Source organism: Peromyscus maniculatus, chromosome 10, assembly GCF_049852395.1.
Source record: "Peromyscus maniculatus bairdii isolate BWxNUB_F1_BW_parent chromosome 10, HU_Pman_BW_mat_3.1, whole genome shotgun sequence".
In the NCBI taxonomy this organism is placed as follows: domain Eukaryota; kingdom Metazoa; phylum Chordata; class Mammalia; order Rodentia; family Cricetidae; genus Peromyscus; species Peromyscus maniculatus.
This window is the reverse complement of record NC_134861.1, coordinates 65125148-65144978: the sequence shown is the minus strand read 5'-3', so window position 1 is coordinate 65144978 and position 19831 is coordinate 65125148. Positions and strand designations below refer to the sequence as shown.

Genomic DNA, 19831 nt, shown 5'->3' with positions numbered 1-19831 from the left:
CTGGAGAGATGGCTCACCAATTGAGAGCACTTACTGTTTTTGCAGAGGACCAGAGTTCAGTCCCCAGCACCCACATGGTGGCTCACATACCCAAACTGTAGCTCAAGTTCCAAGGGATCCTCCAATGCCCTTCTGTGGCCCCCCGAGGATACCAGGCACACAAGTGGTACAGGCATACATACATACATGTGAAACAATACACTCACAAAATAATGGTGCTTTAATTCCCAGTGGTCTTACAGCTGAGGAGCCCCCATGGAACTGGATCAGGCTCTCTGGATAAGTGAGACAGTCGATTAGCTTGAACTTTTTGGGAGGCTCCCAGGCAGTGGACTGGGACTGTCCTTAGTGCATGAGCTGGCTTTTTGGAGCCTGGGGCCTATGCTGGGACACTTTGCTCAGTCTAGATGAAGGGAGGAGGGGACTGTACCAGCTTCAACTGAATCTATCAGGCTGAGCTGAATCCCCAGGGGAGTCCTTGCCCTGGAGGAGGTAGGAATGGAAGGTGGATTGGGGAAGGTGGGGGGGGGGGAGGACAGGAATCCGTGGTTGATACGTAAAATTAAATTAATTATAAAATTTAAAAATGTATAAAATACCCAACTATCAAATTACTTCCACTTTTAGCCAAACTGATTTCCTTCTGTAGCACTGCTAATAAAATACTTGGCTATGATAACCTTAACTCTAAAAAAAAAAAAAAAAGTAAGTAATTTAAAGAAAAATATATATTTGGAAGATACCATGGGGATATAAAGGTGTTACACAAATTGTGTGAAGCCGTGTACAAAGGGGTTTCACATGAACCCAGAGCTCTTACATATTCTGTAACCTCTTCAGATTCATAGCATTATGATCTGTCTTCTGACTTTCAAATACATGTTTTAAATAGCCTTCTGAAAAGCACAACATATAAATATTATGAATTACACTAAAGTTAAGCTGAATTCTGAATCCCTTAAGCTGTTCTGCCTCCTTGCTAACATTAAAACTGATAGCATCATACATTCTGACAGGAGCTCCACCAAGTTAGCCTTAGTAGTGTTCTTCCTCTCTGTATCACTCTCCTGTCTCAGTCCTTCCCATAATACACATCTTAGTCACAGCACACTGTTACCTTCTCACTGCCTGAACAAAATAGCAGGTAGAAACATATGCTCAAAGGGGATCCCTATGTCCTTAGCATTTTAATTAACCAGTCAATCAGTAGCATCCTGTACTAATGAGTTTGGCAATAACATGTTTACTTAATACTACTAGCCCTGGCTGCACAGCATCCTAGTGAAATGTTAATGGCCTGTGTTGATTATCATTTGGTACTTCCATGCTCCAAAGACCTAAAAGGAATCTTTTTCATTCTAGCTCTGATGTTGTCTAGTATAGCCATGTCCTCAAGCTCCTCAGCACTTCTCCGGTCACTGTAGCTTCTGAACTCAATATAGGGTACTACTAAAGAGCTTAGAAACCGATTAACATTTCATACAAAGCAAAAAAATCTTAGGAGCAAGAAATCATTACTTGGATTCCATCTGTCACCTAGGGATTTAAATGGCAACATCTCACCCCCTACTGTTGTGTCAAACTTATCTTCTATAACTCAGCACAGTGGCCAACCCAGGCCAAACTTAATTTCACAATTTTTAGTCATACAACTATACACATTTATGTGGTATTAGAACCCAGGGGACTATTGAACTCAGCTTAACACTGGGAAATGGCCATGGGAGAGGAGTTAAGCTTATTTAGCTAAAAAAGAGTCTAGAAAGCATTTTCTACATATTACAAGTAAGGCTAATTTCTACAGAGTTATAGGTTAAAGGGGAATAAACAGTCCAAAAAACCCTCAGGTGTTACACTGCAGGTACTGTAAATTAAGATACAGTCTTCAACGTTGGACTGTCCTTTAGCAATAATGTAGGAACAGAACATTTTTTTTAACTGTATTGTCTTAATTTCAAATATATCGCCAGTGGGAATTTGGTATTTTATACCTACCAAATCTAGCTGGGGAATGTATGAGATTATATGGTAAGGAAAGCTAAGACTACCTAGCTACTAAATCCATGCCTTAAAATTCTATCAAAATGCTAAGATTGATAACTTTTTCATAAGACGTGTCATGCTCAAGACAGAAGGCAGAAAATAAAACCCAACATGAAGACTTTCTTGCAGTAATATATTTATGTTGGTTGGTTTGTTGTGACTGAAAATGAAACTAAGCCATTTACTGTGTTTTTTGGCTCTTTGTAGGGGGGGCACCCAGCTCCCAAATAAATCAGACAAAGAGGCTTATTATTACTTATAAATGCCCAGCCTTAGCTTGGCTTAGTTTCTAGCCAGCTTTTCTTAACTTATCCCATCTATCTTTTGCCTCTGGGCTTTTCTCATTCTCTTACTTCTGTAAATCTTAGTCTTACTCCATGGCTTGCTGTGTAGTTGGGTGGCTGGCCCCTTGAGTCTTCCCCTTCTCTGGCTCCTTCTCCATCTTAGATTCCTCTTCCCAGATTTCCCCTTCTAAATAGAAGCCAGCCCCACCTATCCTTTCTCCTGCTTTGCTATTGGCCAGTTCTTTATTAGACTACCAGGTACTTTACACAGGTACAGCAACACAGGTTCACAGTTAAATAAATGCAACATAAACAAAAGTAAAACACCTTAAAATATTCTATTACAATTTACTAGTGGTATCATTTTAGAGCTAACATTTAAGTAATAATTACTAACTTATTAGCAGCTGGTGCTAATACCAAATGTCTGTTGTTCTGCATGAATAAATTCTGAAGGTCAGAAACAAGACATGGCCACCCTAAGCTTAACTTAGATGTAGAACATAAACCATTGAGTTTCAGAAATGCTTGATTAAATATATAAGCATGAAAAGCTAGAAAAAATGGTAACATGTTCTTTATATCTTAATAACTGACTTTCATTTATATCAGATAGTGTTTAAGTTAAAAACTGTGAAACAAGGTGATCCCAATAGCTTTTAACTGAACTAGATGGAATTAGTGGTCCTTTTAGTATCTAAGAAAACTATGCATAAACTGGACAATGTAGCCCACGTCTGTCATCCCAACAATGGGAAGGCTAAAGCTGGAGAATTGTCACAATTTTGAGGTCAATCTGGCCTATCTGATGTATCTTGGGCTAGCCAGGGCTATATGGCAAGACGCTGTCTCAAAACACTAAAAACCAAAAAAAAAAAAAAAAAAGACAGGTCAAAGAATTTTGTCAAGATTACTAATGAGTAGTGGAACATGAAAGAGACTAGGCAACAGACTATACAGTCTACCTCTTTTCTACCAGTAGGTCAAAGACCCTAAAAGTAATATGCATTTCATAGTTTTCATTCTGTTGTCAATATAAATTGGAAGAAAAAGATAAACAGCCCTGCTGTCCATGAATCATTTATTAGGCTGGGTTTTCAGAACTTTTATAAAAGCATCTTTGGGAATTTCAATGTTGCCAATCTTCCTCAGCTTTTTTTTCCCTTCTGTCTGCCTCTTCAAAAGTTTCATTTTTCGGGTGATATCACCACCATACTGAAAAATAAGAAATCCAAATTGGTTCAAAGGAAATGATAACATAATTACACCAAGGAACACCAGAACCATAATCATACTATTGTGACCTCATTTGACCCCTCCTCAAAAATCTGTATCATTTATTTAAGATAAGCATATTACATAGCTACAGCCTAATAAAGCAGAGACTCTCACAGGCAGACCTGTGTCAGAAACTTCACCAGACACTTATAAAAAGAAGGATTTGGTTTTCTCAATAACAGATTTTTACTTTTAAAAAAGGCAATTCAAAAATCAATGTAGCAAGGCAGATTTCAATTCCTACTCTTCCAACAGTAAGAAAGAGTAACTATAAATCTTTCATTATATATAAACTTATGGTAGTAACATAAAATTCTCTTTTATGTGGTATTGCATAAGAAAAGAGAAAATGAGAAGCATTTTTAAATGTAGTTAAAATGATGCTAATATGGTTAAGCAGAAATTTACCCATTTAAAATGAAACTTGGAAATGAAATACATGGTACATAAACATTAAAATCAAAACAAATTTATAACCCCATTGATTTTAAAATCATTAAATATAATAAAGTAGAAAAAAACAGAGTTACATACACATTTTGCCAAAACATTTTTTCTATAGGCTTTCACACTGTAAAAGAAGAAATTTTTTTTAGGTTGAAAATTTATTATACAGTTTAAAAGTATTTGATTTCTGTACACAATTCTTCTTTTAATAAAATAATGATCGTGTTCTTTAGACAAAACTGCTTTATGTAATTAATTAGTTCAAATGTTCTTATATTTATTTTCATATACTAATTTTAAGATGCAAAAAGTTCATTTTAATGTCACCGTATACTTTGGTAAGAAAGATCCAGGTTTGTGGTCTGCATGAGAGAACTATGAGCATTTGTGGCCTTAATAAAAGAATTACATTATTCCCAGCTCAGCCTAGAAATACTCTGAATAGCATCTTTTAAAAAAAGGAAATCATCACATTGCTGACTTGACTGCAAATGGATAGTGACGAGTAAAGGTTTTATTAATAAATGTAGGTTTTATACAACCATTCAAGACGAATTGTTAATATATCCAACCATCAATTATACAAATGTATTATTATGACACTTTCAGATCAACACTAATTTTGAAAAGTATCACTTTTTCTTACTGTATTTTCAATTAAATTTATGTGAAAACGACCATGTGGTAACTGCTCTATTTTTCTAGGATGGTCCCTAGAACTCTGCCTAATTTCTGGGTTTTCTTGGATAATGAATAACAGAAACAAAATAATGTTAAAAATGAAATTATTCTCCTAATGGGCACCCATTTTATATAATCGATATCAAAATGGTGGTTGTATTTCACCAGGACTAATGTATTAGGTTTAGGTTAAGCTAGAATTGAACAGCAATTCTCAATTAGTCATAACTGAAGAGGTACTTCTAACTTCCAGGGTCTTAAGATCCCTAAAGGCTGGACAAGGGGAAGTGTTGCCAGAGACTATACTTGCTGCTACAGGAGTCTAACTTCATCCACAAAGCTAGCTTCCTACAGAAAGTGACCTCTTTTCCATATCTACTATAAACCAATGAGGGACTTGATCTGGAAAACAAAACCCAACATGTTATTTATAATCTTTCCTGAATAAGTTCTTCAGAGAAAACATTTTACCATTATCTTAGATTCTGTTTCTGCCACTTATAATCTACCTGAACAAATTATCAACCATTGAATGAAACTGTACAGAAATCTCTTAACCCAGGAATTCAATTGAAATATGCAGAAATTCTTGAAATCTTCATAAATTGTATCAGTTGTAAGTAGCATCACTCAATGTAAGTAATGCAAAGTCATGGGACGTCAGTGGAAGAGTCAGAACGCTCTATCATCTCATGCTGTACGAGACTGAACCTAGACCAAGATTAAAACTTTCGTCTTGTTTTCTGTGTATATTGTTTCTAAAGCCAGCCTCGGACAAAAATGAATCTCAACTCACGTTTCTCTTGCAATTACTTTGCTTCCAACAGCAGCTTGGATTGCTATCTCAAATAGCTGTCTGGGCAGAGAATCCTTTAGACGTTCACATATGGTTTTGCCAACAGTGTATGCTTTCTCTCTGAAGACAGAAAAAAATATAAATATCCTAAATATAAATATTTAAATTATCTTTATAGTTCATGTGCAGTAATTAACAGTAATAAAAGTAAAGTGAGTTTTAAGAAATTCAAATAGAACTCAACACTTTCTACTTATTAGGCATTTTTTTGTAACTAGATATTAATCTATACTGTGACTTATAATTGCATTGATTAAAAAAAATAAAAAATTGCATTGATATGGAGTAATTTCTAACAGTCTGCCACTTTGTGAACATGTATAGTTGACTTTTTATTATCATGAATGATTTTTAGAAATATGAAAATCTTTTTGTTCTCAATCCTAAAACCATTATTATAAAGTTAAAAAACATTTTCTTGTACATTAACACAGTAAGGGAAAAATTATTTCCTTTGGTTCTGATAATTCTATATTCTACATTTATTAGTAGGGAAAGAACAATGTAAAAATAGAAGGAAAAATTAGTAGACTAAAATATAATTTAATTATCTTCCAAAGCTTTACAAAATGTATCTGCTCCAACAAGAATGAAGAACCATCAATTACAGAAAAACACCCAAAAGTGATCATGTTCACAGTCAGTGATCTTTTTCTAGTCTACTTACCTATGTACCACAGTTACCAGCTCTTCCACAATATTTCCATTCAGCAGAATATCCATTTTTATAAGATCTGCAGCCTGGTAACCTGCATCTTCATAATCAAAACTAACAAGGAAAGAAAGAACAACGATAAACATGACATCAGATTACACTCAATAAATTCCTTTTTCCTACAACGTTCATTTCCTACAACCTGCCCTCACCTGAAGAAAACCTGATTAAATTATTACCACACATAAAGTTTCATTTAATGGATGTCTATGTCCATAGTAAAGAACTAAATGTATCAACCTTCATTTATGAACTGAGGGCCCTAAGTACAGGAACTATAAATCCCTAGAGAAGGAAAAGGAATTGGTTAGGGTAATCCAGGAAAATCGACCACTGAAAACAAATGTCAGCTCCTTTCTAATTGCCAACAACTGGTGGACTTTGGCTAACACTACTTCAATGGGTCATCATTAGTTTTTTATTACCAATGGTAACATTGGAAACAAAGAGAAACAAAAATCAAACAAACATATGTTAGATAATGCACTAATGAACTGCCATTAAGAAAGGACACTTGGATTTCCTACACAGATATGCAGTTTGACCATTCGAAGTTTTTGTCAGGTCTGAAGGAGCTAATACATATAATAGCATACATGGACCTAACACATACCCAAGTAGTTACAGAAAAGCTTAGGTAATCGAAAACATGTGCTCATGCTAGCTACTACTTTCATCAATATGGTCCAAGTGAACAGTGCTAGTCAAAACATTTAAGTCATAAAGCCAGAAGGCAATATAAACAGTTTCTTGCTCTTTTAACACTCAACTCTTGTACTTTTATTTGGCTGGGTTTCAAGTACTAACTTAAAACATACAGACTTTTATTAGATGGACAACATAGTCCTGAGAAGACCTAGTTCTTGACTACAGCATTGGTAAAAGCAGTGAATATTTAGCAATTTTCATACTCAATATTTACATCCAGTTTTCAAATATAAGTAGATGCTCCAGAGTCCAAATAACATACATAAGGTCATCACTCCATCACAGAAGGTTTTTGAAATTATGTCCAACTCTTAAGACACGAGGGATATAAAAAATCTTAAGAAGTTGCTTACTTCTTCAGATTAAGTCTGATGAATCAAAAAGAAATTTTTCCTCCTATAAGGAAATGTCAAGTACTCTATAATATCTATAATGCTCCAAGCTACCTAACCTTATAGGATTCTCAACTGTCTTCAAGAGAGCAGACATTACTAAGGACAGAGAGTAAATTCTTACTCTCAGCATTTTCAAAAGCTTCACTGAGACATTTATGACTATTATTTTCTTACCTTGCATATCCAGAAGATAGAGACTTCAAAGAGTCATAAAAATCTACCACAATTTCATTCAAAGGGAAGAGATATTTAAGCATAACTCTATTTTCATCAATAAAAATCATATTTTTCTGAATTGCTCTTCGTGCCTAAAGAAAAAGAGTTCAAAAATAATTCACACAAATAATTGATGCAAATAGGTAAGTTTTTAATTTTCAAATTAAAATTTCTATAAACAAAAGTAAACAGAATAAAAGAGTATTATTTAATGGTCTACCAAAAATTTACAATCAAGAGTTTTTAATTCAGAAACAATATAACTTTTAAACCAAAGCCTTTAATCTCTATTATAGCAGTTTTATCTTCAAAATCATATTATATTCACTTTCAAATACACAAATAAACTAAATCATACTAGAAGTCCCTTTGGGATAAGTATGTTGCTTTTGTTTTTATTCCGTGAAACAAGAAATACTTCTTTAAGTTTATTGAAGCCAATTTCTCAGCAGAAGGATCCCATAAATACAAGCTTAGGTAAGCACTGCTCCAGAGGACTGGAACCGGCTTTGTGTTTCACCTGGCAAAGCGCCATTACTTTCCCAGTGTATTCAGTTGGTGTGACAACAGTGCCCAAAACAACTGGTTCCAAATATTCTGTTACTTTTGACTTATCAGGGAATTGTGCAGGGTTGATGATTGTGATTTCTTTTTCTTTATATTCCTAAAAATGAGAAAAGGGAATGGTATTTAAAAACAAACACTAATACAATTATGTTTCTTAATGGTTTGCTTTTATCATTCAGTATATTTTAGAACATAGTTATTGAACTTACGACAATTAACAAAGCAGCGGCAGCCACAGTAACAACACACCTAAAGGTTAGACTATTACATAACACACACACAAAAAAAATCTTCCAATTACTACCTTTTAACATTGGTAGGAATGTTAATTCTAAGTATATTAATATATTTTGGTTATTAAAATTTACATGCACACTTTATAAGCTATCTAAAAAAAGTAAGACAAAATGCTACATTTTAATTTGACTGTTTAGGGTATTATTATTGGTGTATAAAAGTGGTTTATCTGTGCTAAAGGTAGCAGTGGTTTAAATGTCGAGAATGCCACTTAAATGGAATACAGTATTGCTTCTAGCACTAACTTAAAAATATCCTACAAGAATGAAGGTTCTAGTTTTTTATAACATCAATTATTTATGATCAAAATCATCTTTTATAACTAAAACTTTTCTCTTGTATTTAGTATATACACGTGTACTTCTTTATTAAATTTTCCCTTTCAGGTGGATTCAAAATAGAAATAAATATTATGATACCTTTATCAATTTTGCAGATGAAAGAACAGCTTTGTATGGAACAGTAGGGGTTGTCAAAATAACAGAAGCATTATATTCTTGCTCTAGTCGCTGGTTGAAAACTTCCATGTGCAAAATTCCAAGAAATCCCAACCTGGAGAAAAGGGAGAAAAAACCACCAAAAACCCTCCAAATGTCCATTTCCACTGGGCTGTTGTTGAACACATTGCTACCTTGTGGAAAAGGGTGGAAATCAAGACTCATTCCAGAAATTTGCATCTCTTGTATAATTTTATAAAATAAGACCCAGATCTTCTACTATTTTAAATTAGTATAAAAATTATCCAGAAAACATGAACCCACTTGAAAAATAAGCAGACATTAAGAGTTTAGTTATTTTCCTCATCTAAACTGATCTTTAGGGCTTGGGAAGATGGCTGGCTGGGTACTGACTCACTGTGCAAACATAAGGACCCAACTTTGTAGCCCCAACATGCACATGAGAAAGGCACGAGCAGCAGAATGCACCTGTGACCCCAGTGCTGGGAGGAGACAGCAAAGTGCCAGGGTGACCTCCAGGGTCAGTGAGCAACACTGTCTCAAAAATAAAGGGAGCCTGAAGTTGATCTCGGATCCATGAGTACGAACATCATCTGGGCATGCACACTGCATATACATGTGCACACAAACACACAAAGAATGTAAAAAAAATTTAAACTGATCTTCAGAAATGTTCATGAGCAACGCATCCAATTAGAACTGATTTTCCTACAAAAATGTGACTCTAGGATGTGACTCTACCTTACCTCCAGCCAGCACCCAGGGCCAGACTACTGTCTCGATGCACTGTCACACTGGAGTCATTTAAGGTCAGTTTTTCTATAGCACTCCTCAGGTTATTATATTCAGATTGGTCTATAGGGTACATTCCTGGGGACACAAACACAACATGAAGTGCTGTCAAAATCAAAATTAACCAAATGGCATTTACATTACTTTTCTTTATTAAACTGATTGCAAGCTATCTTGGAAACCATTAGCTTTAATGAATATACAAGTATGTTTGCACTCCAAACAGTGGTTTTACGCTTTTGGAGAAATACAAAAAGAAGAAAAAATAGAGACAACCAAGGGAATTAATTGTCTACTCACAATTAGGTAAATTATTTTATTTAAAAAACCCAAAGCACAAGATGGTCCACTACTGTGAGGAAAAATATTAGTAGGTGGGAAATAGCCCCAGAAATGAACACGACACTGGGCTTCATTTCTAGACCGGTTACTAAAACTAAATATAAATTTGGCTTTTAGAAACTTACTGCTTAAACTATGGGAGCTACTACCGATACCTCAGATTCTCTTCATTTCCTGCTTATGCTACACTTTACAAATCTTCTGAAATCCAAGTGACTGACTCTGCCTAACAGAGCAGCAATAAACTTCGCGATCTCTGATGATAGAGGACTATGAGTAGAGACCAAGGTGAGAATAACCCGATGACCCTCCATTAGGTCTTCATTATCTAAACGTCTGCAACACTCACAGTAATACCTGTTCTGATATTACACATGCCAGAGGCTACAATGCTATCTACTGCATCCACAGGAGTACAGTCTAACTAAGAGAACTTGACTAAGAAGAGGGATTCATTAATTCTACTGAGAATTGTAATTAAACATCCTACTTAGATGTGGGAACCCGTTCTGGGGTTCCTCGTGGCTTTACCCAGCAGGTCCGAATAGAGGATGATCAGGACCACGGGCCTGAGTGCAGGTGTCTGAGATGGCCTGCACTTGGCTGTGCTGGGGGAGGAGGTCTTTTGCTCCACCCCCTTGGCGTCTCTATAAAAACCCTGGGCCAGAGACAGTCGGGGCCTGTTGGAATAGGTTCCAGGCCCTCTCGAGGCTATCCTTTATTTTCTATCTGTTTATCTCCACAAGATTCTCCGCTATAAATCCTTCTATCTAATATTTCCTGCTGCTCGCACTCAAGAAAACTCTGGGAAGCTGTGGGGGTGGTGGGTAAACGCCCCACACTTAGAAAAAATAAAATGAAATATAAAGCCGGGCCGTGGTGGCGCATGCCTTTAATCCCAGCACTCGGGAGGCAGAGGCAGGAGGATCTCTCTGAGTTCGAGGCCAGCCTGGTCTCCAAAGTGAGTTCCAGGAAAGGTGCAAAGCTACACAGAGAAACCCTGTCTCGAAAAACCAAAAAAAAAAAAAAAAATGAAATATAATCCACTAACTTCTCAGAGAATAAGGAAGAAGATTCATGTTACTCAGATCTCTTACATACTCACTTATTTCTTTAAGAAATCCAAAATGATCTCTCATATAAAAACATCACCACGTAAATGAAGCTACAAATTTATAACTAGAAGTACCACATACATACACACAGGCAAATGAAATGTCATCATATATATATATCACCAATAAATTTATAAGAATGTTTATTATCTTCTAGTACATTTTCTTTCACCACAGAAACAGACTTTTAATAAAAAAATATTCTGGCCCTTTGGTGTTGAATTTGTGAGCTCCTCACCTGCAAATACCATTGGTTTCGCTGATTTAAACCCAGGCAAGGGCTCCACTGGATGATTATGTAAATATAATGTATCTCCTATTTGTGCTTCAGTGACATCTTTCATCCCAGCAATCAGAAAGCCCACCTGTCCTGCATATCTAAATAAAATTAGCATACGCAAATATTTACTGCTTTTCTGTTGTAAGCACATACTCACAGTATTGTCTTCCTAGGAATCTGTCACATACCTTCCAATCAAGTAAGTGCCACGCACTGATTTTCAACCTCTGAAGCTCATCAGGAAAACAACACTGTGTCTTATCCACTGTCCTAAATCTCTACACATGCCCAGACCTGTCTTTGTGATTCTGCCCACCTTTCACAAATTAAACACCAGATTCTAACATCTGTTTTAAAAATACTTCAGGAGAATATTATGTCTATTACTATTTTATAAAAGTTCATTAACAAGGGGAAAAAAGATAAATTTTAACCAAACAGAAAAAAGTAAACATTTAACAGTCTATTACATATCTGACTTTCCACATGAAGAGGAGATTCCAAGAACTCAGTTTTAGGTTAAAAAAAAACATATATAGTAGCAAACTCATTTACATGTAGCAGAGGAGCCTCCAACGAAGAGGCAGTAATGTTCAATGAATATATTACATATATACAAATACTACAATACATATATTACAATACATGAACTTACTTCAAAAACACTTCACTAAAACTAAAATGGACTGATTTGAAATGTGTCATGATTCACACGAGGATTTTTAGATACAACATGACACTGTGGAGTATGATCCATGGACTCAAATATGCAACACTTTAATCTTCAGAGACAACAGGAAAGCAAAATTACGTGCCCAATGTCATGTCTTCCTGTTATCAGAGAAGTCATCCAGCAGCCCTTTCAGAGATTTTCTAGCGCATGCTAGAAAATTTCTTAATCCCACTCCTCTATAAATTTTAATTAATCCAGGTTTAATCCTGAATTCCACAGTGAACAAAGGAGTGGTCAGTTTCTGCAGCACCTTATATTGCAAGATTTGGTTGTGATGAGATGAAATGCAAAATGAAAAATAAATCTATCAAGTGAGTTGAGGTGCCCTAATATTCCATTGTTCCATCAAATGTATTAACATTTGATTATACTAGAACTAACATAGGATTACACTAGATCACTAAGTTTTTTCTACTAATTAATAAAACCAAATAATTTTCATACCCATAAAACTGCCTACTACATACACATGAGAACATGAGATCTTTTTTTTTTTTTTTGGTTTTTCACGACCAAGTGTCTGGATGTATAGTGGCACTATATATATATCATCTGTTTTAACTCTACATCATGAACATTCTGAGCACATTGGGAGAAACACATCCATAAACGTAAAACAGATTACTTACAATTTATGAGTTGGCTGCTCATTAGGATTCAAAATGCCTACTTCATTAACTTCATATGTCTTCTTAGTGTATGCGGATACAATTTTATCTCCTTTGGAAACCACTCCATCAAACAGTGCTATGTTGGCTACCACACCTCTATACTGGTCAAAGGTGGAATCAAATACCAATGCTTTCAGTGGGTTTTCACGATGTACTTTTGGACTATTATAAAAGATAAATTTAAGTATATATAAGAAAATGTCAGAATAAGAAAAAAAAGAAAGAAAAGAAAATGCCTATTTTCAACTTAGGAAATATGCTAATTTATTTTAATTTTGCAAAAGATAATTACTCAAAGGCCAAAGCAAAAGGGCCTTTCTATAAGATGTGTTTGATTTAATTCAACCATCAATTTTAAATTTTGGAATTATTATTTCAAAATAATACATAATTTTTGAGATATATTCAAAAACATGTATTTGAAAATATTATGGCTGTATGCTCATTATATAGCAAAGACCAATTGCCAACTTACTTAAGTCCCTATATTACGATTATCAGAGATTGCTATTATCCTTGCTTTATTTTCTGTTTTACTATATTGAAATTGCCTTCGTTACATTACTAAAAGCAAAAATGTATTCTACCGTACTGCGAGATCACTTGCCATATTCATTAGTTTAAAATGACAGATCAAGTTGATGGCCTATTAATCTAAACTATTAAATTACAAACATCTACAAGTTATTAAATTCTAAACTCTTAAACCTGAGTGAATAGTCTAACAACAAACCACTTACGGAGGTATTCTTTCAATGACTGCCTGAAGAACATTTTCAACATTCGTCCCAAGTTTCGCAGAAATCTGAAACCACGGAGAAAGAAAAGCACTGAGATTGAAGGCTGCACTGTCCTTCCTGGGGCCTCATCATTTGATCAGGAGGAAGAATTCTCTTCCTCATTTGTTTGAACCCAGAACAAGGGGAAGGATAAGAATTTCTTCTCATTATTCAGTGTTAGTGACCCTATGGTTTCAGGATTAAAGTATAAGAACATTCTTAGTGTGTTCACAAAGCAATGGAATGAGAAAACAAAAATTTTGATGAGTAAAAATGATGACTTTTAATGAAATGCATCACTTTAACCAATACCTATCAAGTCCCAAAATACCTGCTTTTCAAAAACAAAATTACCACACATACAAAATAACTTCTAAGAAGTAATGCTTAGGGCAGGAGAGATGGCTCAGATGTTGAGAACACTTGCTGCCTCATAGAGTACACCAGGGTTCCTTTCCGGCACCCACAGTAGGGTGCTCACACATCCTGTAACTCCAGTTACAGAGGATCCAACTCCCACTGCTGACTTCTTGGGCATCTGCACCACATGGTGCACAGTCTTCTGCTGGCACACTCATGTACACATAATAAGTAAATGGATCCCTCCTTCCCCCAAAAGAGAGGATTAATGTTACACTTAGTTTCAAAAGACTTTGTTTCAAAACATTAGTCCTGACATACAGGCTAACTAAACCTGTGATCTTAGGAGAGTGTTGTAGAATATTATTTTAAGATATGTTACTTTTGTTTATGCTATGGAACATTAATGATGCAAAGATGTGTTGTATTCTTTTTTGTTGCATTTGTTTAACTCTGTGAAGCTGTGTTACTTTGCCTATGTAAAATACATGAAGGTCTAATAAAGAGCTGAATGGCCAATAGCAAGGCGGGAGAAAGGGTAGGCAGGGCTGGCAGGCAGAGAGAATAAATAGGAGGAGAAATCTGGGAGGAAAAGAAGGAGCAAGAAAAAAAGAAGAGGACACTTGAGGCCAGCCACACAGCCAGCCACAGAGTAAGAGTGAAAGTAAGATACACAGAAGTTAAAAAAAGGAAAATGCTCAAACATAAAGGGTAGATGGGATCATTTAAAGTTAAGAAAAGCTGGCAAGAAACAAGGCAAACTAAGGCCAGACAGCCATAAAAAAGAACTAAGTCTCCATGTATATTGGGTGGTGGGCCCCCAAAAGACCAAAGACCAAAGAACAAAAGAGTTAAAATAAAAAAATTAAAAAAAACCCAAAAACATTTTAGTGTTCCAACTTCCAACATGGGGCTGTAGAAAGCTGAACAACAGAAGAGTGATAAAATCTTTAAGCCTTAGTTCATTTAAAAATAACACAGCAACAATCTATACATTCTCACAATATAAAAGGAGTTTTCTCACCTGAATCTAATGAAATAATAATAAAAGAACACTCTAAAACTACAAAAAAAAAAAAAAAAAAGTGATGAGTCCAAGTGCAAGGTAATCAAACATCAATAAATTTCAGTTAGGTCAATCAGCTGAAATTTTCCTAAGAATAATCAACAGTTGTACTGGTTAGTTCTATGAACTGAGAAAATGTCTTTATAAGATCAGGCTGTAGGCAAGCCTTAGGGTATTTTCTTTATTAGTGATTGATGTGGGAGGGCCCAGTTCATTGTGGGTGGTGCCAACCCTGGACTGGTGGTCCTGGGTTCTATAAGACAGCAGACTGAGTGAACCACAGAAAGGAAGCCAGTGAGCAGCACCCCTCCATGGCCTCTGCACCAGCTCTTGCCTTCAGGTTTCTGCCCTGATTTCCTTCAATGATGGCCTACAATGTGAAAGTATAAGCCAAATAAACCCTTTCCTCCCCAAGTTGTTTTGGTCATGGTGTTTCATCACAACAATAGAATTAACTAAGACAATCATCTTTAAAAAAAAAGGCATTTACCTTAATACATTCATCACTAGGGATATCAAACACTTTTTCAATCTGTTTTTCAACCCTTTCAGGATCAGCATTCTTCAGATCTATCTGTAAACAAAATTACTAAGTGAGCGTAGTAAAAATAAAATTAGTCCATAGAAATAATATTTGGAGAGCAATAAAACCTTCTGTGAGTTAACCTAACTGACCTCTCCATGACTTTTCAAAAGAATATTTAAAATAATCTATATATTTCCAATGTGATTTTAACAAGCAAAACTACTAAAAAGAAAATTCAAGCAACAAATAGATAAAAAATGTAAGCAGGGCAAAGTCTATCAATTAACACCATGAGAACAGATTTTTAAAGTGAAGTCAGATTCAAACTATTTTACCTATGGGCAGGCTCATTTTACATTTAGCACCAATATCAAGAAATGTAGCTTAATGCAGTTTGAACTTTTCAATTAGGATTCTTAACTCTGCAGTACTGGATAGATTTATACGGATGAAGTTAGCATTGAGCTGTTTCATGGACTGCACTGATTCTTAGCTCTAAGCCCCTCTCCACGGCAGTGGGGCTGGCAGGTTTACTTTATCTGCCTTGCACCTCTTTCCTACAGACACAGCCTTTTCTCAGCACATGCAATTCAGACGAATCTTTTCAACTCTCTGAAAGGAATATCTGATCTGCAATTCTATCACAAGAAATTCAGAGGTAAATCCCACTGACAATCTAAATGAATAGTAGCTACAGATCTCTCATATTATGGGAAAAAAGAAAACATACTTCACAATTAAACACTAGATACATTTAGAAGGTAAAATAATTAATGGCATTGGTGTCTCACTTTAATTACCTTGTTTATAACTGGAATTACTGTCAACTGTGCTTCAAAGGCAAGAAAGAAATTTGCTACAGTCTGAGCTTGAATACCCTGGAAGCAAGACAAGAGAGACCGAGATGACTGCTTTGACACTAAATGTACCACAAAACTAGTAATTCCATACCATTCCCTGTATCATCATCCAAGTGAGATTTTTAGATCATGCTAATAAAATGACACAATCGGCCATCTGGAACACGGCCAAAATGACACATGGTAAACAATGCCTTGCGGAACCATGGGGGTGGCTGCAGGAAATAGGCAGAGGGCCATTACCACAGTGCATTTTGTTTCCTGGACTGTTCTTGGATGTGATTTTGTGCCTCCTGTATTAAACATTTGCATTCAATTCATAAGACGTGTTTATTCTTGTTGGAGCGGAAATGGGGCACGGTTATGTGTTTTTAATGACTCTGTTTTGCTGATTTCTGTGGCATATTTTCTGTAACAGGTGTTCCTTGCCACCTGTCACCTTTCTTCATGCAACTTGCTACAAAAGGAGCTAGTCCTCCAGAACAACTTTAGTCGGAAGCTTCAGCTGTCTGCCCCTTTCATTTCAGTGCCGGCTCTCAAAGACACATCTGCAAGGTGGACAAAGACTGACACCGACACCCAGCCAGAGCCACGATCGTGCCCTGAGACCTAAGGCCCTTTGCTCTTCCTCACTTGTGTTTCCCAAATAGTAGCGTTGGCCCCCCAGCACCACCTGCAAGCATTACTACTGCGTTATATAATAATAATGAATCATGGACTCCAACTTTCAAAACTGTGAGCCAAAATAAATTTGCCTTTACAGTTATTTCACATATTTCTATATAGCGAGAGAAATCTGAATTGCACCACGTCCGACTTTTCTGCACCATTTATGCTTCAGGGTTCAAAACCAAGATTACACTATTACCAAGAAATAGATTAAACAGGGTGAGTCAGCACCTCAATTTAGCAATATTAAAGTATACGATTTAGAAAAAGCAGTATAACAAACCTGTTGCTCAAATGCAGAAGTTCTATTTCCAAAATGCATTTTTTACAGAGAGCTTTACAAAACACCCAACAGGTCATGTCACATCATGTATGATGAAAGGTCTTACCTCATTTGCATCGACCACCAATAAGACTCCTTGGCAGGCCGACAGTGACCTGGACACTTCATAACTAAAATCAACATGGCCCTGAAAAGCAAAATAGTGGTGCCTTTAACTATCAGCTATAATTTTTAAAGGAACAGATATTATTATTGCTAATCTACTGCTAAGACAAAAACTTGCAAAATATGGGGGAGGGCGTTTTGAAAACATTTGAAAAAAGTTACACTAACATCAAAAAATGAGAAAACAAACACCAAAGGTAGATGTACAAAATCCAAGCCCCAAATGAAAGAATTTCATTTGCAATGTCAACAAGACTAACTGTGGCCATCTTTGCAAAGCCAACATGAAACTTACCGGTGTGTCAATGAGATTTAACAGGTACTGCTTTCCTTCAAAACTGTAAAACAGAGTTGCCGTCTGTGCTTTCACGGTGATGCCTCTTTCCCGTTCCACTTGTAATTTATCAAGAACCTGCTTATTTTTCTGTGTCTTATCAATTGTTCCTAGAAATAGAAGACACCTTTTTTGATTTCCCTGGGCTTTAAAACAAGACCAAACAAAAAAAATCAAGCATAATTATCAGAGAACATTAGAGATACAATACCGAAATGTAAGACACCGAGGTAAAACTAAATTCCCAATTACTCTAGGCAGTCACAAGCTTATGATATAAAAATGAAAATACCTGTTAGTTCTAGGAGCCTGTCAGCTAGAGTACTTTTGCCATGATCCACATGTGCAATGATACTGAAATTTCTAGTATCTTCAACAGGAAATCTTGACATGTCAGGTTTCTCCTAAAATAGGGAGGGAATAGAACATTTTGGGGGATTAACATTTGCATAAAACAATTTACAAATTCAAAGAAAAATCTTTCGATCTATGGAGAATTTCACTTACTGCAGTTATCTGACCTCAATTTTTACCAAAATAAAGATACATGACTAAGCCTAACTACAAAGAACAAATTACAAGAGACTTACTGTGTCAGTTTCATAAACAAAGCTAAATAAAACCCTCTTACTTAATACTTCATCAGGCATTGAGCCAATCGCAAATTTACTTCCAGTAATGGAGAATGCAAGACAGAACTCTAGAGTATGAGAACGCCTTATCAAGCAAAAGGCTCTTAGAAAATCTTTTAACGTAGTGAGACACGCAGCAAACTGCTGAAAATTGGAGTCCAAGAGAAACAGTCAGGGGAGTGTGTGTACTCGCTGGGCATTTTCCCCCAGCCGGTATTTCATCACCAGGAAACAAGATGAAATTGTAATGACTATAACATTTATTTTGGCTTTCTTTTAGTTACTCAATATAAGGCAGATTATGGTATAAGTGAATTCTTCAAACAAAACTGTAATAGCTGCATTGTGGTGTCTTCTTTTCCCATCGCATTCAGGTCAAAGTTATGCAGAAGCGCATCACTTTCAAAATGCCCTGAACTGCGATGAATACAAATCCATTTTTTCTAACCATAAGCTGCTGGAGCCACATCCTTGCACGGGGCCAAAAAGTCCCCTGCCTGGGCGTCCCGCAGACCTCCAACTCTGATTATTATCTCACTCAATTAGGAAGCTGCAGGATCGGATGCAAGTCGAGCAAGTTGCCCGAGAAAACCTAACAGAAATCAGGAACACCGTTGCTGGAGAGGAGCAGCTTCTTGGAAGGTTTTCAGAAGTAACGCATGCTCCAGACCATCCCTACCCCTAAGCCAGGCGAGCGAGCAGCCAGGGTGGAAGGGCTCGCCCGCCCTCCGAGCACACGCGGAAGCCCCAGCGCCTTCCCCGGGGTGAGCCGGTCACCTTGAGCTCGGCGGTGCTGAAGGGCCGGCGGGTGGCCCGGGGCTCCACGGCAGCCGCGTGCCGGGAGCAGGGAGGCAGCAAGCGCGCGGCCGGCCCGGCGGCCCAGGGCGCGAGTGCCCGCCCCGCGAGCGCCCACATGCCTCGGCGGCTCAGCACCAGGCCCGGAGCGGCCACCCCATGCCAGGGCCGGCGTTCCAGCCTCAGCTCACCGGGAGAGCCAGGCCTGACGCCAGCAAAACGCGCCGCCTGCCGGCGGGTCGCGCCGCCTATGACGTCAGCGCGTCTCCGCAGGGGCCGAAAGGTCAGCGGTCGGAGTGGTGCAAACACCGTGGGTCACCGGAGTCGCCCTAGTTCTTCTTCTCTGCCGATCGCCCTGCCGCTGCCTCTGTCTAGGCAGCTGCAAACCGGATGTTCCGTCAGTCCCTGCACTTGCTCGGGCGAATGCAGTCGGAGCGTGGCCCCCTAGGGCGACTCCCAGCATGCAAGGGCTCCCCACAGGGTC

At 37.1% G+C, this 19831-nt stretch overlaps 1 protein-coding gene across 3 annotated transcripts; it reads right to left on the bottom strand.

Annotated features, from left to right (window-relative positions):
• Window positions 1-3391: 3391 nt before the first annotated feature.
• Window positions 3392-19557, bottom strand: Guf1 (GTP binding elongation factor GUF1). Of its 3 annotated transcripts, none has more exons than XM_006979668.4 (17): window positions 19330-19557; window positions 18213-18324; window positions 17882-18030; window positions 17528-17608; window positions 16410-16487; window positions 15574-15657; window positions 13619-13683; window positions 12837-13040; window positions 11433-11572; window positions 9692-9815; window positions 8907-9039; window positions 8144-8287; window positions 7582-7715; window positions 6257-6358; window positions 5530-5649; window positions 4140-4176; window positions 3392-3542 (listed from the first exon to the last, which is right to left on the bottom strand). In XM_006979668.4, exons 1-17 carry the CDS (start codon window positions 19465-19467, stop codon window positions 3405-3407), a joined length of 1983 nt encoding a protein of 660 aa, XP_006979730.4. In that variant the 5' UTR covers window positions 19468-19557; the 3' UTR covers window positions 3392-3404. The 3 variants fall into 3 exon arrangements, with proteins under 3 accessions (XP_006979730.4, XP_076402529.1, XP_076402528.1); XM_076546414.1 differs by lacking the exon at window positions 19330-19557 and adding an exon at window positions 19232-19255; XM_076546413.1 differs by lacking the exon at window positions 19330-19557 and adding an exon at window positions 19001-19036.
• Between the last annotated feature and the right edge of the window lie 274 nt (window positions 19558-19831).